This window comes from Balaenoptera borealis (assembly GCF_965194805.1).
Source record: "Balaenoptera borealis genome assembly, chromosome: 4".
Classification (NCBI taxonomy): Eukaryota; Metazoa; Chordata; class Mammalia; order Artiodactyla; family Balaenopteridae; genus Balaenoptera; species Balaenoptera borealis.
This window is the reverse complement of record NC_138861.1, coordinates 56459968-56479295: the sequence shown is the minus strand read 5'-3', so window position 1 is coordinate 56479295 and position 19328 is coordinate 56459968. Positions and strand designations below refer to the sequence as shown.

At 41.4% G+C, this 19328-nt stretch overlaps 1 protein-coding gene across 1 annotated transcript in view; it reads left to right on the top strand.

Moving 5' to 3' along the window:
* FRAS1 (Fraser extracellular matrix complex subunit 1) overlaps positions 1-19328 on the top strand; it is a 446248-nt gene that overhangs the window by 354980 nt on the left and 71940 nt on the right. The window contains exons 42-47 of the mRNA XM_082389317.1: positions 1449-1639; positions 2860-3013; positions 4228-4491; positions 6347-6535; positions 7956-8075; positions 8355-8534. Of these exons, the coding sequence (XP_082245443.1) occupies positions 1449-1639; positions 2860-3013; positions 4228-4491; positions 6347-6535; positions 7956-8075; positions 8355-8534 (1098 nt within the window). The remainder of the gene's footprint in view (positions 1-1448; positions 1640-2859; positions 3014-4227; positions 4492-6346; positions 6536-7955; positions 8076-8354; positions 8535-19328) is intronic.

The window sequence follows — 19328 nt, the reverse complement described above, 5'->3', positions numbered from 1 at the left end:
GATGTTCATGATGATAGCCTGCACACATCAAGAATGATTTAATTTGCACATAGTATATTCTGTTTAAGAAGGCAAGGAAGAACATTAATGAGAGTGAGTTATGTGAAAAAATAGAAGGTGCAGTTTTAAAAATTGAAAGGGCTGGTGCTTAAAGCTTCAGTGGCAGATTCACTTGTTGAATAGCTTGTTTTCTAAGACAGAAAGTAAGTCATTATTCTATTCAAGTATATTTTTAGGCACTATTTACTTAGGCTATTTTTGACCCAAATAAAGATACTATATTTCTTATATTTACAGTGATCAAAGGAAAGAGAAAATAAAATTTGAAGGAATTATAGCAATTCCTTTTGGAAACCCTGAACTGTATGCCCTAGGGATTATCAGGTCACTGGTCACTTAGAGCCCTCTATTCTTCTGGTGTCAAGAGGAATCATATCTGAGGGGTAAAATTTAAGAAAATTCCTGTCACTGAAAAAAATAATATTTGCCTTGAGTTCTTATTTCAAACAAATTATAACTGAAGCATTTTCATTCCTAGTCTTTTCATTGGGAGGTAAACGAAAAATGACCCTGTCTGCAATCTAGGAAGTCAATGGCCTTTTAATATATGACCTAATCTTTGCAGATCCTCTATCTACACTTTTCTTTGTTGATGTATATCCAGGGAGTGTTTGAAGACACAGGGGTTTCTTTTTTCTCCTCTCTTTAGAAGAAAATGTAACAATTTAAAATCAATCAATTACAGAGACTTAGACCAAGTAAGAGACAAGTCATCCATCATTTAGACAGTGCTTACTCTTCCCCTTGGCCTTTGGGGTTGGGGTGAAAAGAAGAGGTAACCAGAGCCAGCACTTCCTATGGAGCTCTGAGTGGTACTTGAGCATCTCAGTACCTGAACTGCACCCGAGCTCTGGATGGTCCCTGAGCATCACAGCAGCCCTGGTGTACCATCCCAGGGGCTGAGCACTAGCCCATGCAGAGGTTTCCTTTAGGAACTGAATAGTCAAATGAAAACATGCTTAAGGAGATGTTTCTTAGATAAAAAGGTATGCAGTTAACCTTTTCTTGTGTAAAGAAAGAAGGTTCCTCTTGCAGAGTGGTTTTGAAATTGACTAAAGCTTAAGGTAAAACCTTTACTATTGTATCAATACTTGTCCCATGACTTATTTTATCAAATATTTCTAACAAAACAACCACTGATTTTAGGCTCTATGAAATAATAACATTCAGAGTGCTTTCATGCATGTTATCTCATTTGATTCCCATTTGTAGATGAAAAATAGTGGGGAAACTGGGATCCCATCCCAAGTCTTCCAATTCCGCTCTCCCACCTTTATTCTCAAACATATTTTCCTCTTCTGTTGATAGTGCTGTCAGGCTTGCTGGTTCAGCCCAGGAAGCAGGAATTGATGGATGAAGGTAAAAGTTCCCTCTCGCTGTTGATGCAGGTGATCGATTTGGCCCTGGAACTACCAGTGACCTAGAAGCATCATTCCCTATTCAGGATGTCCTGGAAAACTACATTTACTACTTTCAGAGTGTTCATGAAAGCATTGAGCCAACCCATGACGTTTTCAGTTTTTATGTAAGTGATGGAAACAGTCGATCAGAAATCCACCGCATCAACATCACCATCGAGGTAAAGACTTCGCAAGTTGGATAAGTGGGGCCTTTGACCACAATATCCCACCATTAGATAGCTTTATGTGAACTCAGAAAGCAAAGAAGATTGGGTTTGACCTTGAATTTTAGAGGTCAGTTTTTAAAATATAACCCTGACCTTTAGGAAACTTGTAGAATTAAGGCTGGCATTTGGGGATGGTCTGACTTGGAAATCTGAATTTTCATTTCAGAGTAAAATCTCTGTTCTGTGTGAAAACAGTTTGTGACGGTCAGACAGAGAAACCTTGCCAGTCTCATATTAGGTGAAAAATAGCATATGCTTATTTTTCCCTGAAATTATTGTATGCGGTTCTATGTGCATACTTGCCTTTTCTTATATTTTTTACTGCATTTATTCATTACACTGTAACATGAAAGAAATGTGTTCCTCGGTGCTGTATTTATTCTCATTTGAGCAACTACATAGGCTTGCTCTGTCACCCCAGGGAGAGAGATAAAAGATAAAAATCAGAATGGAATGCCCTCTGCCTTGAGAAAATAAAACATGGCACTCTCGGCACCCTTCAGGGACAGTGGTTGAGGGGTGCTGGCATGAGGATGGGGGGTCAAGGAGATATCTTTAGACACCCACAGTTTCAAATATGTGTCCTCCTACAGGTACTGTGCCATGCTTAGTCTTCTAAGACTGTTCTGATTTCAAATAATGTGCCCTTTTATCCCCCAAATATACTTGTCTAACCACATGTCCATATTTTTGGTCTGGAAAATGTCATCCTTATACCTATGGAAAATACCTGAGAAGATTTCTATAGCATGTCCATCAGTGTCTTTTCAAGGGGATATTTGGTTTGTGTGACCTGCTCGCCTTTCAACCTAACCATTTTGAGTGGGAATTAAAGATGGTGACATATTAGATACAAACTACTATGCATAAAATAAACACCAAGGACCTACTGTATAGCACAGGGAACTATATTCAATATCTCATAATGATCTATAATGGAAAATAATCTGAAAAAAATATCTATATAACTGAACCTCTTTGCTGCATACCTGAAACTAACACAACTGTATTTCAATAATAATAATAATAACAATAAAAGACAATGACATGTTACATGCTATTTCGGTAGTGAAAGTTAATGTGGTGGTGTTACTTTCTCTGAATAATGCATGTTATTTTTTTCTTCTTAAACCAGTATCTTTGTGAGACCTAATATTTTATGCTTTAATCAGAGGAAGAATGACGAGCCTCCCAGGATGACCTTGCGGCCCCTTGGCGTGCAGCTGAGCTCGGGAGTGGTGATAAGCAATTCTTCTTTGAGCCTGCAGGACCTGGACACTCCAGATAATGAGCTGATTTTTGTATTGACAAAAAAGCCTGGCCATGGTAGGGCACAACTGCTATGGGAAGCTTCTTAATTGAGGTGCCCGATGGGTTATTAGAATAAACACATAGATTTCAGCTGATCATTCCTCTGCCTTGCCGGTGTGTAGTCCACTCTTTGCATCAAAGTATAATCAAATTCACAGGTAGCTAATATTCTTTGGGGTCACAGTAGACTCTGGTTGCTCTGAAAGCCTGAATCCTGGGTAATTGGTGTCCCTGAAATTCAATTTCAGCTGTTTTCTTGCTTTCTTATGTAACCTCAGGCAAAACAAGTTTTCAGAATCTGCACATCCTCTTCTCAGAGCAGGCATCACTGCTTGATCATCATGGGCCATTGCATGCAAGCAACAGCATAGCAGCCTTGAAATTAATCACAAAAGGTGTTCACTTCAGGTTAGAGGCGTGGTAGACATCTTTACGAGCTTGTTCCTTTTGCAAAGAAAGCGCTTTTCCTGATTAAACCAGAAGTTTAGAAAACCACCATGGGACTCTGCTACGTACTTCTTTTCTAAGTGCCATCCCCCTAGTATTAGCTAAAGCTCTGCAACTTTCATCTCCCAAGTGGTATCTTAGCCCATCCTAATGGCTATTGGCCTTTTGAAGATGAAACTGTTGTTGATGGAGAGCTAGCAGGTGAGGTCGTTGGTCATTGCATTTTAGCTTGCCTTCATCCACTTTCACTTTCTTTAATGAAGCACTTTAACTGTCCCTTTGTGGTACACATGACCTTGAAAACAGAAAAATATGCCGCAGCCCGAAGATGCTGAGTGTCTTTCTGAATTTAAAAGGAATTTAAAATATATTCCTCTCTCCCACCCCAGATGCCCCAGGCGGAAGGCAGCAAGTGGAGAGTGCTATCTTCACCTTGCAGAAGGTGAAAATAAGGTTTAGATAATGAAGTGAGTTTGAATTCATGGAGAGAGATTTGATTCCTAAGCCACCATATTACTGTATCCACCTGTGTCTCCTTAAGAGATTTTTAATGAGGAAAAGCAGAACTTTGTCTTCTTTATTTGGAGCTGAGGCCATAGAGCTTCACCCTGTACTTCTATGCAAAATGCTGATTTTTTGGTCATTTATGTGCCACCATGAGCCTCTGAGGGGCTTGGCATTCTACCCAGGCTCGAGCAGTTGACAAAATCAGACAATGTTTTGGTGCCATATATACTCTACCATTGTTTCTTTCTTTTTCTTTTTTTCGCTTCCTTCCTCAGGTCATCTGCTCCAGAGGCAAACTGCTTCTGAGCCTCTGGAGAACGGGAGGGTTTTGGTCCAAGGCTCCTCCTTCACCTACCAGGATATCCTGGCCGGGCTGGTTGGGTACATGCCTGGTGGTCCTGGTGTGGCAGTGGATGAGTTCCGGTTCTCCCTCACTGATGGACTCCACACAGACACAGGGAGGATGGAGATATACATAGAGCTGCCTACAGGTGACACCCCCCACTTGGCTGTAAACCAAGGCCTCCAGCTCTCAGCAGGTACCACAGGGATGGAAGAGAGTGGCCGTGGTTTCTTCTTTGTTGGTGTGCAGTACTTCCTTCCATGTCAGCTCTGTGGGAGGATCTTGAACTGGGTGTGCAGAATCTGGGGAGACTAGTGTTGGGGAGAACTGTGGTTTTGGGGACACTAAGAGTTGTGAATGACAAATGTGAAACCTCTGAAGTTCTTTGGACCTCTGTCTGTGAATTTGAGAAAAGATTGAGAAGAGCTTATAGTATTCCCAAGGTCCACAAAAATCTTCATTTATCCAACTACTCGTAGGCCCAGGTCTCTTGGAACATTGCTACTGCCCAACCAACTCCATGGAAACAAACAACAAAATCTAGCAGGATTTTCAAGATGCTTATTTTTTAAAAAAAGGCATGGAGGGGCAATTGGGAAGTCATCATGCACTAAGAGAGATTATGTAAATAATTGAGAACCATTAGATATGGTGTTCTAGGGTCTAATGTTCACAGTTTTACTTATGGATAAGCAACACTGAAGGACTTGTGACACATGTCAGTCTTGGAGTCAGTTTGCAGTAGAGAGTTACTTAATTAGAGAGTGGGCTTTTTTTCCACAGAGCATCTGTGTCCCACTGGAGTTCCATTTGCTTGTTTATTCTTAGTTTCACATGTATCTTGTAGTGAAAAATATATGGTATAATGGTATTTGAAAATTTGGAGATTCCCAAAGGTCTCAAGTATTAGGTATGGGACTTAACTTTGCCCTATTTACAAGCTAATGAGTTATCCTCTTACTGTTTCACGGATGCTGGTAGAAGACACGAGATTCCTTGGCCAGAGACAAAGTACTTTGTGACAGCACAGCACGCAGCATTGCCAAGAGCAATTTTGCATCTATTCGCAATGCCCTCCAAGTCCCATGGGGGTGACGCGGAGGGCCCAGATGAATACCTCCGTGTGCAGTGTAATGCATTACAGAAGAGAAACACTGAGCTTGGGGAACTCCCCATGTTATAGTAGCGATAAGCAAGGCTGATCTTTGTCCCAGAGGAAGATGTCATCTCATCCCTCAGGGTTACTCGCCGAGAATGGCCTGCGTAATGAGTGGTCAGGCCTTGCATTCTTGGCATTACCCAGCAAGAACACGCAGGGACACTCAGGGCCCATGGTGGATTGCCACTGCAAACACTAGTATGTATTACACATGAGTGACTAGGACCTACTTTATCAGAATTTACTATTTTTAATGTGAGACAGTGGCTGGAGAGGAAAGCGAGGGGGAAGACCCTGAGAAGACGTGTTTTCCAGGAGACAGTGCCTTGTCTCTGTCCCCAACACCTGAGCGAGCCTTCCAGGGCCCAGTGCTCAGGTCTCCCTGCTCTGTAACCCTCACCATATATTCTGTCTTGAGGAACAATGATTCTGACTCTTCAGTCTGAGAGGGCAACAGATATGTTTGTGAGTTTATGTAAAGCTGTTTTTTAATGATTTGGTGATCCTTAAGTAAATAAATTAGGTCCAAGCAGGTTTCATCATAGGTCTGGGAGTCATTTATATCACAGAACTAGGCGTTATTACATAGATCTAGATACTAACTGAAAGGTCACGGGCGTAGGGCGAGCACAGGTAGAGAGTGAAAATGTATCAGAAGAGAAAAAGGGCTCAGATCTAAACTCAAGGGGTGATTGATTAGCAAATTGGGAAGTTGGGACTATTCACTTATGGAAATTAAACTTCATTCATCTGGAAACAGAAGGGCAGGCAGCTGATACTTCCTTAGACCAGGGAGTGTGTGTTAATTTAGTCTCCAGTCTCCTAAAATCATTTGACGTCCTATTCAAAAGCAATGATGGGGAATGACCTAATCTATCCCATTCTCTTCCAGGGTCCGTAGCGCCCATCACAGAACAGCACTTGAAAGTGACAGATATTGACTCAGATGACCATCAGGTGATGTACATCTTGAAGGAAGATCCTGGTGCAGGGCGCCTGCAGTTGGTAAAGCATGACAGCCTGGAGCAAATCTCCGTTAAAGGCCCCATCCAAAGTTTCACCCAGGCTGATATCAGCCAAGGTCAGCTGCTTCTCTTCTGCCAACCCAGACTTCCAGAAACTCCACCCCCAGTAGTCAAATGAGAGTTAAGTGCCTGGTAGCCTATGGCAGCAAACTGAGCACTTTTGTTTTGAATTAAGAGCTGAGTTATAGCTTCATTTATTCTTTCTTGTCTTCTCAATTTTTTTGGTTTTGCAAAAAACTCTCCTTCTTGGCTAAAATGTGTTCATGCTTTGACATAGCATTGATGAAATTGGGGGCTATTACAGACAAAAAAATCATTTTGACTTGCTATGATGCTAAAAATGTGTGTGAGAGAGAGAGGAAAAAGAAGTGAATTGGGATGGATTAAGGTGAAAATTATGCCTGCCTTAGGTGAACAATTTATATCTCTTTCCAGCTCCCCAAAGATCACAAGTTAATGAACTAAGCAAAATGGAAGGGCATAAATTGGAGCTGCCTGAGGGAGATTACATAGCTCATCCCTCCTCCAGGAAATGCTGATGGAATGTAAAAGCATAAATGTTAAATGCTGCATAGTTACTGTACAGTGCTTTCAGGGGTAAAAAAGGAAGGAAAGTTACATATTTGGGAGGAAAGTAATCCAACGTCATGTAATGATGTGCAGATCCATTTAGAGGTGGAAATGTGTCCCCCTAGGAGCAGAAGGTCCCGTCTGCACTAACGCCCAAAATTGATGGCAGCCAAAATCTCATTATACATGTATAGCGAAGGGAGTGGAGTAAGTCCTTAATTATTCCATGCCTCAGTGTCCCTTTTGAGAATATGAGAGCAGGCACCTCTTCCTAGATGTTTGGCTATCTTTTCATTGCTAGGTACTTATAAGTGATCCTGTGGGTTAACAAAAATGTAATATATTGCATTTTTCCCTTTGGATCCATTTGACTTCTAGGTAGAGTTTATTTATTTTGTTCATCCATTTCTTTGTTGGTTGGTTATATCCGGTGTCTTTCCTAAAATGAATTAAGGCTGTCCTGGGAAATGGGAGTGACAGCTTCTGGGAGAATGTGGGCTGCAGCTCTCTGTCCTCTTGCCCTGTGACATGGATATTTAACAGGGTCACACCAGTGACGTGGGTCCGGTGAGTGCACATTTTCCACGTGAGCAGTTTTGCTGATCTAGTTTATTCATGAGACTTCTTTAGAGTCTTCCACAGATGCCAAGCCTCAACTGTAAGCAATGCTACTTGCTACTTAGGATGATTTTATCATGATGGAGTCATTGATGATGAGGAAGTTGCTAGTGGGAGATGAAAGGGAGGAAATGAAAACATTAGATTAAAATATCAAAAGCAATGTCTAAGTGAGAAGGGGTTAATTGATTCACTGGTGTGAATACCAACTGAATTCTCACCTGACATTTCAGAAATAAGGGCAGAAAACACTAATAGCAAATTTTGATTTTCTTGTCCTTGTTACAGGCCACATAGAATACAGTCATGGAAAAGGAGAATCTGGCGGGAGCTTTGCTTTTAAATTTGATGTGGTTGATGGAGAAGGCAACAAATTGATTGGCCGGTCATTTTCCATCAGTGTTTTGGGTAAGGGGGCACTGGGTCTCTAAAAGTCCTCCAGCAGTTCTGAGGTCGAATGGTGCATACTGTGCTCACCTTGAGGCTTGAGCCTTTCCTTTAGGTGCTCATGTGGAAATCTGGAATCATATCCTGTCTGTTGTGCGAAGCCGTGGCTCCTTGATACGCTCTCTGAGGGACAGGCCTGGAGACTATTCTGATCTTACCCCTGGACGCCAGGCCCAGAATTGAAGAAAGGAGGCTAAAAATGATCCCATTTCAAATCACTCTTTCTGATATTTTCAGAAGAAGACAAATCCCCACCAGTCATCACCACCAATAAAGGGCTGGTCTTGGATGAAAACTCGATGAAGACAATCACCACTCTGCAGCTCTCTGCCACTGACCAGGAGACGGAGCCTGCAGAACTGATCTACAGAATCACCAGAGAGCCCCAGCTGGGCCACCTGGAACACACAGCATCACCAGGTAAGCCCATCATCTCTGACTTCATCAAACCAAAAGCTGGGATTTAGGAAGCGCTGGGGGCAGCCACTCTATGTGTACACATTCACCTTGAATCTGCCTTTGTTGGTATTTATTTTTGGCATCACTAGTTCTGACCATTATATACTGCCTCGCATTATACTTAGAACAAAGTATGCTCAATGATTACTTACTGGAAGTTGAATTAAAAATTACAATTTGATATCAACAGTCTTGGCTCCGTAACTAGAATTCAACAAGTAACAAGTGAGCATGCGTGTTGAGGAAGACCTTGGTTTAGCTGCTACAGAGGAAAAAAAAAAAAAAGATAAATAAGGTATAACCACAACCTTTAGAGTCCTCTGTTGGATAAGATAAGGAACCTCTGCATATAATCATACATAAGGGAAGAAGACAGCAGGTATTTTAAGAACTGTATAAACCTGCTATCATAGGAGTTCAAAAGTGAAAGAAGCTACATCGGGTGTGAAGGTGCAAAGAGGTGGCATTTAACAGTGCACTTGAAAGATAGAATTTGGGCTGACAGAAACTGTGTTATTCCCAGAGATAGGAACAGCATGTGGGCACATTCCAAAAATTATGAGTGGGCCAGTTTTGCTAAAGCATATATTCTGAAAATAGTAGTTGATTGGGCTCATGGGTAGATTGAGATTTTTACGGAGGGTCTTCAGAGTGGCAATCAGTAATCTCTATTTAATTCGATAGGCAATAGGGAGTCACCGCAGAATTATGAACAGGGAGGGGAAGTGAAATTCATCTAGTGTCCAACAGGATGAACTGAAAGAAAAAGGAGGCAGTGCCATTGGGTAGGAAGTTTCTCATTTGGCCAGGTGCAAGCTAGTGAGGCTTCACGTGGAGGGGCAGCAGCGGGAATAGCAAGATGAGAATAATAGAAGAGATTATTCCTGGTACCTTGTAAGTATCCAGTAAACAGTAGCTGGTGGAAGGAAGGAAGGAAGCAGTTAATTTCAGGAGGAGAACCTATAGAACTTGGCAGCTTGAATGGATGTGAGGGATAAGCGATATTTGCTGAATAAACAACCTAAAGGTAGAATTGTCTTTATTTGGTCCATCCTAGAAGCAGCGTCAGCTTGCAGGAAATTTAGATCATTGTTTTCTTTGGATTTCAGGTTACAGATTCTTCATTCATTCAACCACGGAAATAGCAAAACAGAGAAAGTACTTGCCCTGATGCTGGGAATCAGATAGTAAGCAAACAAGCAAGCAAATACATCATATGTCAACGGTGATAAGTTAGGGGGTGAAATGAGGGTGTTCTTGGGGTGCAGGGAGCAAGGAGGCGAGGGAAGGCCTCCCTAATAATAAGATGACATATGAGCAGAGATCTGAAGAAAGTGAGGGAGCCAGCCATGCTGACATGTGAAGGAAAGAGCATTCCAGACAGGGGATTGGCGAGTGTCAACATCCTGAGGTGGGATCAGCCAGACCTATCACATTCCAGATGCAGCAAGGAGACCAGTATGGCTGGGGCGGAGTGAGTGGGGGAGAGAGTGGGGTTGCATGGAGGACCGTGCTGGAGGGGCAGCCGGTGGAGGTGAACATGTCTGGGTCCAGCGTGATGGTGGAGGAGGGAGTTATGTGTATGGTGGGAGGGCATGGGGAAGGATGGACAGATTGGCCAAAATCCCTAATGCAGATTAAAGCCAGTGCGCTCCCCTTTTGTCCCAGAGTTCCTGGGGGCAGTATGCAGATCAGCACTCCCGAGACCTTGGCTGCTTGAGATACCTGATAAATCATTCATGAGCTAATTGCTTCTGCCAGAATTCTGTCAGGTTGCTGATTATATCTCTCCAAAGATGAAAGGGCTGACTCTCGGCTGTTGTGTTAGGCAACTGCATTTACACTGCACAGAGCTCCAAGAGGCTTGGAGCTTCACGCAAGGCACTGCCAGCTGCTGGTAAGTCCCAGCTCTGGCTCTTCTCTGACCCCCAGGCTGTGTTGAGTCCTGTGTGAGGCTGCCCCAAATTCGCTTTTTCTGTTTTTACAGTCTCAGCCTTCACTGGGCTTAAATCCTGGATGCCAAGACTAGGCCAGCACTGCTCAGGGTACCACCCACAGGGGATCACACTTCTCCCTCCTCTTGGGAAAGCAGCCTCCCGAAACAGAGGGAGGGACGCTCCCTTCACCTGCCCTTTCCCACCAGCCTTGACTTCCTAATCCACGTTCTCTCCCGCCCCCACCATTTCTTCTCAATCCTCCTGTTTCTAGAGATTCTAAGTAGACCAGATAGGAAGATCTTGACTCTCGGGGGGCCCCTCTCCATCTCTAATGGAGCAGGGCTTCCCTGCCCCTCCCACATCATCAGCCCCGCAGTCCTTTCTATAGCATTTAGTCAGCATTCTCTCCTTCCCTGTCTCCCCTAAGTGGAACTGTATTCATGAATTCAATCCTTTTTAAATGTCAAAGCTCTCCCTTCAGAGGACGTCCATGCTGATTATGGATCAATCACCCTTTCTGAAGGCGGCTGGCTGCAGCTTGGAGAAAAGCACCTCACCCCATTTGTCTCCGTGGGTGAGGATGGGTCTACCAGGAGCTGAGGCTGGGCTGGAGCCTGTTTCCAAGAAGAGCAGAGCAGCCTCTAGACCAGTGTCTCTAGTGCAGGCACTGAGATATGTGGGGACTGGGTGCCTCTGGGGGTTATCATTTGCCACCAGTGCTTGCACACGTCGTCTTGATGGTTAACTATGAAGTGCACTTAGCCTTGTGCCATCTCTCTTCGTCAGCTGAATGTGATTGTTCTCTTTAGGTACAAAAGGTGTAAAGGTCCTCTTTTCTCCCCGCGAGGAGTCACAGGGAGCCACGTGTCCATGGGAACCGTGCGGAAGACAGCCGCGAACCTCCTCCCCCAGAGGAGAGCCACGTGAGGCTCTAGTCCCTGTGTGGGCTCTTTGCAAGGTTGAGGGCCCACACCCTCATGTCAGTGACCCTGAGGACCCTCTCCTTCTTGGGAAATTAGAGTAAGAAGTTATATTATCGGGATAGAAGCTAAGCTGCTGGAACAAAGAGACTGCAAAATACAGTACCTTCCACAAGATGTTTATCTTTGCTCACAGCAAAATCCAGAGGCAGGTGGCCCAGAGTGTACTGTCATCATCCCCCAACCAGCAGCCAGGGAGGAAACACCAGGGGCGCCCACATCTATTTCTTTTCCGGGAGTATTACTGGAAAAACCCATATCCCTTTTTTTTTTTAAGTCCTCCTTTTTTTAACATCTTTATTGGAGTATAATTGCTTTACACTGGTGTGTTAGTTTCTGCTGTATAACAAAGTGAATCAGCTATATGTATACATATATCCCCTTATCTCCTTCCTCTTGCGTCTCCCTCCCACCCTCCTTATCCCACCCCTCTAGGTGGTCACAAAGCACCGAGCTGATCTCCCTGTGCCATGCAGCTGCTTCCCGCTAGCTAGCTATTTTACATTTGGTAGTGTATGTATGTCAATGCCACTCTCTTACTTCATCCCAGGTTACCCTTCCCCCTCCCCATGTCCTCAGGTCCATTCTCTATGTCTGTGTCTTTACTCCTCTCCTGCCCCTAGGTTCTTCAGAACCTTTTTTTTTTTAGATTCTATATATATGTGCTAGCATACGCTATTTTTCTCTTTCTGACTTAACTTCACTCTGTATGACAGACTCTAGGTCCATCCACCTCACTACAAATAACTCAATTTCATTTCTCTTTATGGCTGGGTAATATTCCATTGTATATATGTGCCACATCTTCTTTATTTGTTCATCTGTTGATGGACACTTAGGTTGCTTCCATGTCCTGGCTATTGTAAATAGTGCTGCAGTGAACATTGTGGTGCATGACTCTTTTTGAATTATGGTTTTCTCAGGGTATATGCCCAGTAGTGGGATTGCTGGGTCATATGGTAGTTCTATTTTTAGATTTTTAAGGAACCTCCATACTGTTCTCCATAGTGGCGGTATCAATTTACCTTCCCACCAACAGTGCAAGAGGGTTCCCTTTTCTCCACACCCTCTCCAGCATTTATTATTCGTAGACTTTTTGATGATGGCCATTCTGACTGGTGTGAGGTGATACCTCACTGTAGTTTTGATTTGCATTTCTCTAATGATTAGTGATGTTGAGCATCCTTTCATGTGTTTGTTAGCAATCTGTATAGCTTCTTTGGAGAAATGTCTATTTAGGTCTTCTGCCAATTTTTGGATTGGGTTGCTTGTTTTCTGGATATTGAGCTACATGAGATGCTTGTATATTTTGAAGATTAATCTTTTGTCAGTTGCTTCATTTGCCAATATTTTCTCCCATTCTGAGGGTTGTCTTTCATCTTCTTTATGGTTTCCTTTGCTGTGCCAAAGCTTTTAAGTTTCATTAGGTCCCATTTATTTTTTTTTTTAATTTTCATTTCTCTAGGAGGTGGCTCAAAAGGGATCTTGCTGTGATTTATGTCATATAGTGTTCTGCCTATGTTTTCCTCTAAGAGTTTTACGGTGTCTGACCTTACATTTAGGTCTATAATCCTTTTGTATACAGTGTTAAGGAGTGTTCTAATTTCATTCTTTTCCATGTAGCTGTCCAGTTCTCCCAGCACGACGTATTGAAGAGGCTGTCTTTTCTCCACTGTATATGCTTGCCTCCTTTATCAAAGATAAGGTGACCATATGTGCGTGGGTTTATCTCTGGGCTTTCTATCCTGTTCCATTGATCTATGTTTCTGTTTTTGTGACAGTACCAAACTGTCTTGATTACTGTAGCTTTGTAATATAGTCTGAAGCCAGGGAGCCTGATTACTCCAGCTCCATTTTTCGTTCTCAAGATTGCTTTGGCTATTCAGGGTCTTTTGTGTTTCCATACAAATTGTGAAATTTTTTGTTCTAGTTCTGTGAAAAATGCCAGTGGTAGTTTGATAGGGATTGCACTGAATCTGTAGATTGCTTTGGGTAGTAGAGTCATTTTCACAATGTTGATTCTTCCAATCCAAGAACATGGTATATCTCTCCATCTGTTTGTATTGTCTTTAATTTCTTTCATCAGTGTCTTATAGTTTTCTGCATACAGGTCTTTTGTCTCCTTAGGTAGGTTTATTCCTAGGTATTTTATTCTTTTTGTTTCAATGGTAAATGGGAGTGTTTCCTTAATTTCTCTTTCAGATTTTTCATCATTAGTGTACGGGAATGCAATAGATTTCTGTGCATTAATTTTGTATCCTGCTACTTTACCAAATTCATTGATTAGCTCTAGTAGTTTTCTGGTGGTATCTTTAGGATTCTCTATGTATAGTATCATGTCATCTGCAAACACTGACAGTTTTACTTCTTCTTTTCCGATTTAGATTCCTTTTATTTCTTTTTCTTCTCTGACTGCTGTGGCTAAAACTTCCAAAACTGTATTGAATAATAGTGGTGAGAGTGGGCAACCTTGTCTTGTTCCTGATCTTAGTGGAAATGGTTTCAGTTTTTCACCATTGAGAACGATGTTGGTTGTGGGTTTGTCATATATGGCCTTTATTATGTTGAGGTAAGTTCCCTCTATGCCTACTTTTGGGAGGGTTTTTATCATAAATGGGTGTTGAATTTTGTCGAAAGACTTTTCTGCATCTATTGAGATAATCATATGGTTTTTCTCCTTCAGTTTGTTAATATGGTTTATCACATTGATTGATTTGTGTATATTGAAGAATCTTTGCATTCCTGGGATAAACCCCACTTGATCATGGTGTATGATCCTTTTAATGTGCTGTTGGATTCTGTTTGCTAGTATTTTGTTGTGGATTTTTGCATCTATGTTCATCAGTGATATTGGCCTGTAGTTTTCTTTTTTTGTGACATCTTTGTCTGATTTTGGTATCAGCATGATGGTGGCCTCGTAGAATGAATTTGGGAGTGTTCCTCCCTCTGCTGTATTTTGGAAGAGTTTGAGAAGGACAGGTGTTAGCTCTTCTCTAAATGTTTGATAGAATTTGCCTGTGAAGCCATCTGGTCCTGGGCTTTTTTTTGTTGGAAGATTTTTAATCACAGTCTTAAATTCAGTGCTTGTGATTGGTGTGTTTATATTTTCTATTTCTTCCTGGTTCAGTCTCAGAAGGTTGTGCTTTTCTAAGAATTTGTCCATTTCTTCCAGGTTGTCCGTTTTATTGGCATAAAGTTGCTTGTAGTAATCTCTCATGATCCTTTGTATTTCTGCAGTGTCAGTTGTTACTTTACCTTTTTCATTTCTAATTCTGTTGATTTGAGTCTTCTCCCTTTTTTCTTGTTTTTTTTTTAAATTAATTAATTTATTTATTTATTTTTGGCTGTGTTGGGTCTTCATTTCTGTGCGAGGGCTTTCTCTAGTTGCGGCAAGCAGAGGCCACTCTTCATCGCGGTGCACAGGCCTCTCACTATCACGGCCTCTCTTGTTGTGGAGCACAGGCTCCGGACGCGCAGGCTCAGTAGTTGTGGCTCACGGGCCTAGTTGCTCCGCGGCATGTGGGATCTTCCCAGACCAGGGCTCGAACCTGTGTCCCCTGCATTGGCAAGCAGATTCTCAACCACTGCACCACCAGGGAAGCCCCCTTTTTTTCTTGATGAGTCTGGCTAATGGTTTATCAATTTTGTTTATCTTCTCAAAGGACCAGCTTTTAGTTTTATTGATCTTTGCTATCATTTCCTTCATTTCTTTTTCATTTATTTCTGATCTGATCTTTATGATTTCTTTCCTTCTGCTAAATTTGGAGATTTTTTGTTCTTCTTTCTCTAATTGCTTTAGGTGTAAGGTTAGGTTGTTTATTTGAGATTTTTCTTGTTTCTTGAGGTAGGATGGTATTGCTATAAACTTCCCTCTTAGAACTGCTTTTGCTGCATCCCATAGGTTTTGGGTCATCGTGTTTTCATTGTCATTTGTTTCCAGGTAGTTTTTGATTTCCTCTTTGTTTTCTTCAGTGATCTCTTATTTAGTAGTGTATTGTTTAGCCTCCATGTGTTTGTATTTTTTACAGTTTCTTTCCTGTAATTGATATCTAGTCTTATAGCATTGTGGTCGGAAAAGATACTTGATATGATTTCAATTTTCTTAAATTTACTGAGGCTTGATTTGTGACCCAAGATATGATCTATCCTGGAGTATGTTCCATGAGCACTTGAGAAGAAAGTGTATTCTGTTGTTTTTGGATGGAATGTCCTATAAATATCAATTAAGTCCATCTTGTCTAATGTGTCATTTAAAGCTTGTGTTTCCTTATTTATTTTCATTTTGGATGATCTGTCCATTGGTGAAGTGGGGTGTTAAAGTCCCCCACTATTACTGTGTTACTGTCGATTTCCCCTTTTATGGCTGTTAACATTTGCCTTATGTATTGAGGTGCTCCTATGTTGAGTGCATAAATATTTACAATTGTTTATCTTCTTCTTGGATTGATCACTTGATCATTATGTAGTGTCCTTCTTTGTGGCTTGTCATAGTCCTTATTTTAAAGTCTATTTTGTCTGATATGAGAATTGCTACTCCAGCTTTCTTTTGATTTCCATTGGCATGGAATATCTTTTTCCATCCCCTCACTTTCAATCTGTATGTGTCCCTAGTCTGAAATGGGTCTCTTGTAGACAGCGTATATATGGGTCTTGTTTTTGTATCCATTCAGCCAGTCTATGTCTTTTGGTTGGAGCATTTAATCCATTTACATTTAAGTTAATTATCAATATGTATGTTCCTATTACCAGTTTCTTAATTGTTTAGGTTTGTTATTGTAGGTCCTTCCTTCTCCTGTGTTTCCTGCCTAGAGAAGTTCCTTTAGCATTTGTTGTAAAGCTGGTTTGGTGGTGCTGAATTCTCTTAGCTTTTGCTTGTCTGTAAAGGTTTTAATTTCTCCATCGAATTTGAATGAGATCCTTGCTGGGTAGAGTAATCTTGGTTGTAGGTCTTTCCCTTTTATCACTTTAAATACATCCTGCCACATCATTCTGGTTTGCAGCGTTTCTGCTGAAAGATCAGCTGTTAACCTGATGGGGATTCCCTTATATGTTATTTGTTGCTTTTCCCTTGCTGTTTGTAATATTTTTTCTTTGTATTTAATTTTTGATAGTTTGATTAATATGTGTCTTGGATTTCTCCAAAGAAGATATACAGTTTACCAACAAATACATGAAAGAATGCTCAACATCACTAATCATTAGAGAAATGCAAATGAAAACTACAATGAGGTATTACCTCACACCAGGCAGAATGGCCATGATGAAAAAAATCTACAAAAATAAATGCTGGAGAGGGTGTAGAGAAAAGGGAACCCTCTTACCCTGTTGGTTGGAATGTAAATTGATACAGCCACTATGGAGAACAGTATGGGAGTTCCTTAAAAAACTAAAAATAGAACTACCATACGACCCAGCAATCCCACTACTGGGCATATACCCTGAGAAAACCATAATTCAAAAAGAGTCATGTACCACAATGTTCATTGCAGCTCTATTTACAGTAGCCAGGACATGGAAGTAGCCTAAGTGTCCATTGACAGCTGAATGGATAAAGAAGATGTGACACATATATACAATGGAATATTACCCAGCCATAAAATGAAACGAAATTGAGTTATTTGTAGTGAGGTGGATGGACCTAGAGTCTGTCATACAGAGTGAAGTAAGTCAGAAAGAGAAAAACAAATACCGTATGCTAACACATATATATGGACTCTAAAAAAAATAAAAATAAAAATGGTTCTGACGAACCTAGGAGCAGGACTGGAATAAAGACGCAGACGAAGAGAATGAACTTGAGGACTCGGGGAGGTGGAAGGGTAAGCTGGCACAAAGTGAGAGAGTGGCATGGACTTATATATACTACCAAAGGTAAAATAGATAGCTAGTGGGAAGCAGCCACACAGCACAGGGAGATCAGCTCGGGGCTTTATGACCACCTAGAGGGGTGGGATAGGGAGGGTGGGAGGGAGATGCAAGAGGGAAGAGATATGGGAACATATGTATATGTATAACTGATTCACTTTGTTTTAAAGCAGAAACTAACACACCAGTGTAAAGCAATTATACTCCAATAAAGATGTTAAAATATATATATATATGTTTCTTGGCATGTTTCTCCTTGGATTTATCCTGTATGGGACTCTGCTTCCTGGACTTGATTGACTATTTCCTTTCCCATATTAGGGAATTTTTCAACTATAATCTCTTCAAATATTTTCTCAGTCCCTTTTCTTTTCTCTTCTTCTTCTGAGACCCCTATATTTCAAATTTTGGTGCTTTTAATGTTGTCCCAGAGGTCTCTGAGACTGTCCTCAATTCTTTTCATTCTTTTTTCTTTATTCTGCTCTGCGGTAGTTATTTCCACTGTTTTATCTTCCAGGTCACTTATCTGTTCTTCTGCCTCAGTTATTCTGCTATTGATTCCTTGTAGAGAATTTTTAATTTCATTTATTGTGTTGTTCATCATTGTTTCTTTGCTCATTAGTTCTTCTAAGTCCTTGTGAAATGTTTCTTATATTTTCTCCATTCTATTTCCACGATTTTGGATCATCTTTACTATCACTGCTCTGAATTCTTTTTCAGGTAGACTGTCTATTTCCTCTTCATTTGTTTAGTCTGGTGGGTTTTTATATTGCTCCTTCATCTGCTGTATTTCTCTGTCTTCTCATTTTGCTTACTGTGTTTGGGGTCTCCTTTTCACAGGCTGCAGGTTCGTAGTTCCCGTTGTTTTTGGTGTCTGCCCCCAGTGGCTAAGTTTGGTTCAGTGGGTTGTGTAGGCTTCCTGGTGGAGGGGACTAGTGCCTGTGTTCTGGTGGATGAGGCTGGATCTTGTCTTTCTGGTGGGCAGGGCTGTGTCCAGTGGTGTGTTTTGGTGTGCCTGTGAACTTATTATGATTTTAGGCAGCCTCTCTGCTAATGGGTGGGGTTGTGTTCCTGTCTTGCTAGTTGTTTGTCATGGGATGTCCAACACTGAAGCTTGCTGGTCGTTGAGTGGAGCTGGGTCTTAGCATTGAGATGGAGTTCTCTGGGAGAGCTCTCTCTGATTGATATTACGAGGGGCCAGAAAGTCTCTGGTGGACCAATGTCCTGAACTCGGCTCTCCCACCTCAGAGGCTCACGCCTGACACCTGTCCAGAGCACCAAGACCCTGTCAGCCACATGCCTCAGTTGAAAAGGGAGAAAAGAAAAAGAAAGAAAGAAAAAATAAATTAAATAAAGTTATTAAAATTAAAAATTAAAAAATATATTGTTAAAATAAAAAAGTAATAAAAAGAAGAGAGCAACCAAACCAATAAACAAATCCACTAATGATAACAAGCGCTAAAAACTATGCTAAAAAAAAAATGGACAGACAGAACCCTAGGACAAATGGTAAAATCAGACCTATACAGACAAAATGACACAAAGAAGTATACGCATACACACTCACAAAAGGAGAAAAAGGAAAATATATACATATATATATTAAAAAAAGGGAAGCGAGCAACCAAATCAATAAACAAATCTACCAATGATAATAAGTTCTAAATACTAAACTAAGGTAAACATAAAACTAGAAACAAATTAGGCGCAGAAAGCAAACCCCAAGTCTACAGTTACTCCCAAAGTCCACCTCCTCAATTTTGGGATGATTCGTTGTCTATTCAGGTATTCCAGAGATGCAGGGTACAGGAAGCTGATTGTGGAGTTTCAATCCTCTACTCCAAGATTGCTGGGAGAAATTTCCCTTTCTCTTCTTTGTTCGCACAGCTCCAGGGGTTCAGCTTTGAATTTGGCCCCGCCTCTGCGTGTAGGTCGCCTGAGGGCATCTCTTCTTTGCTCAGACAGGACAGGGT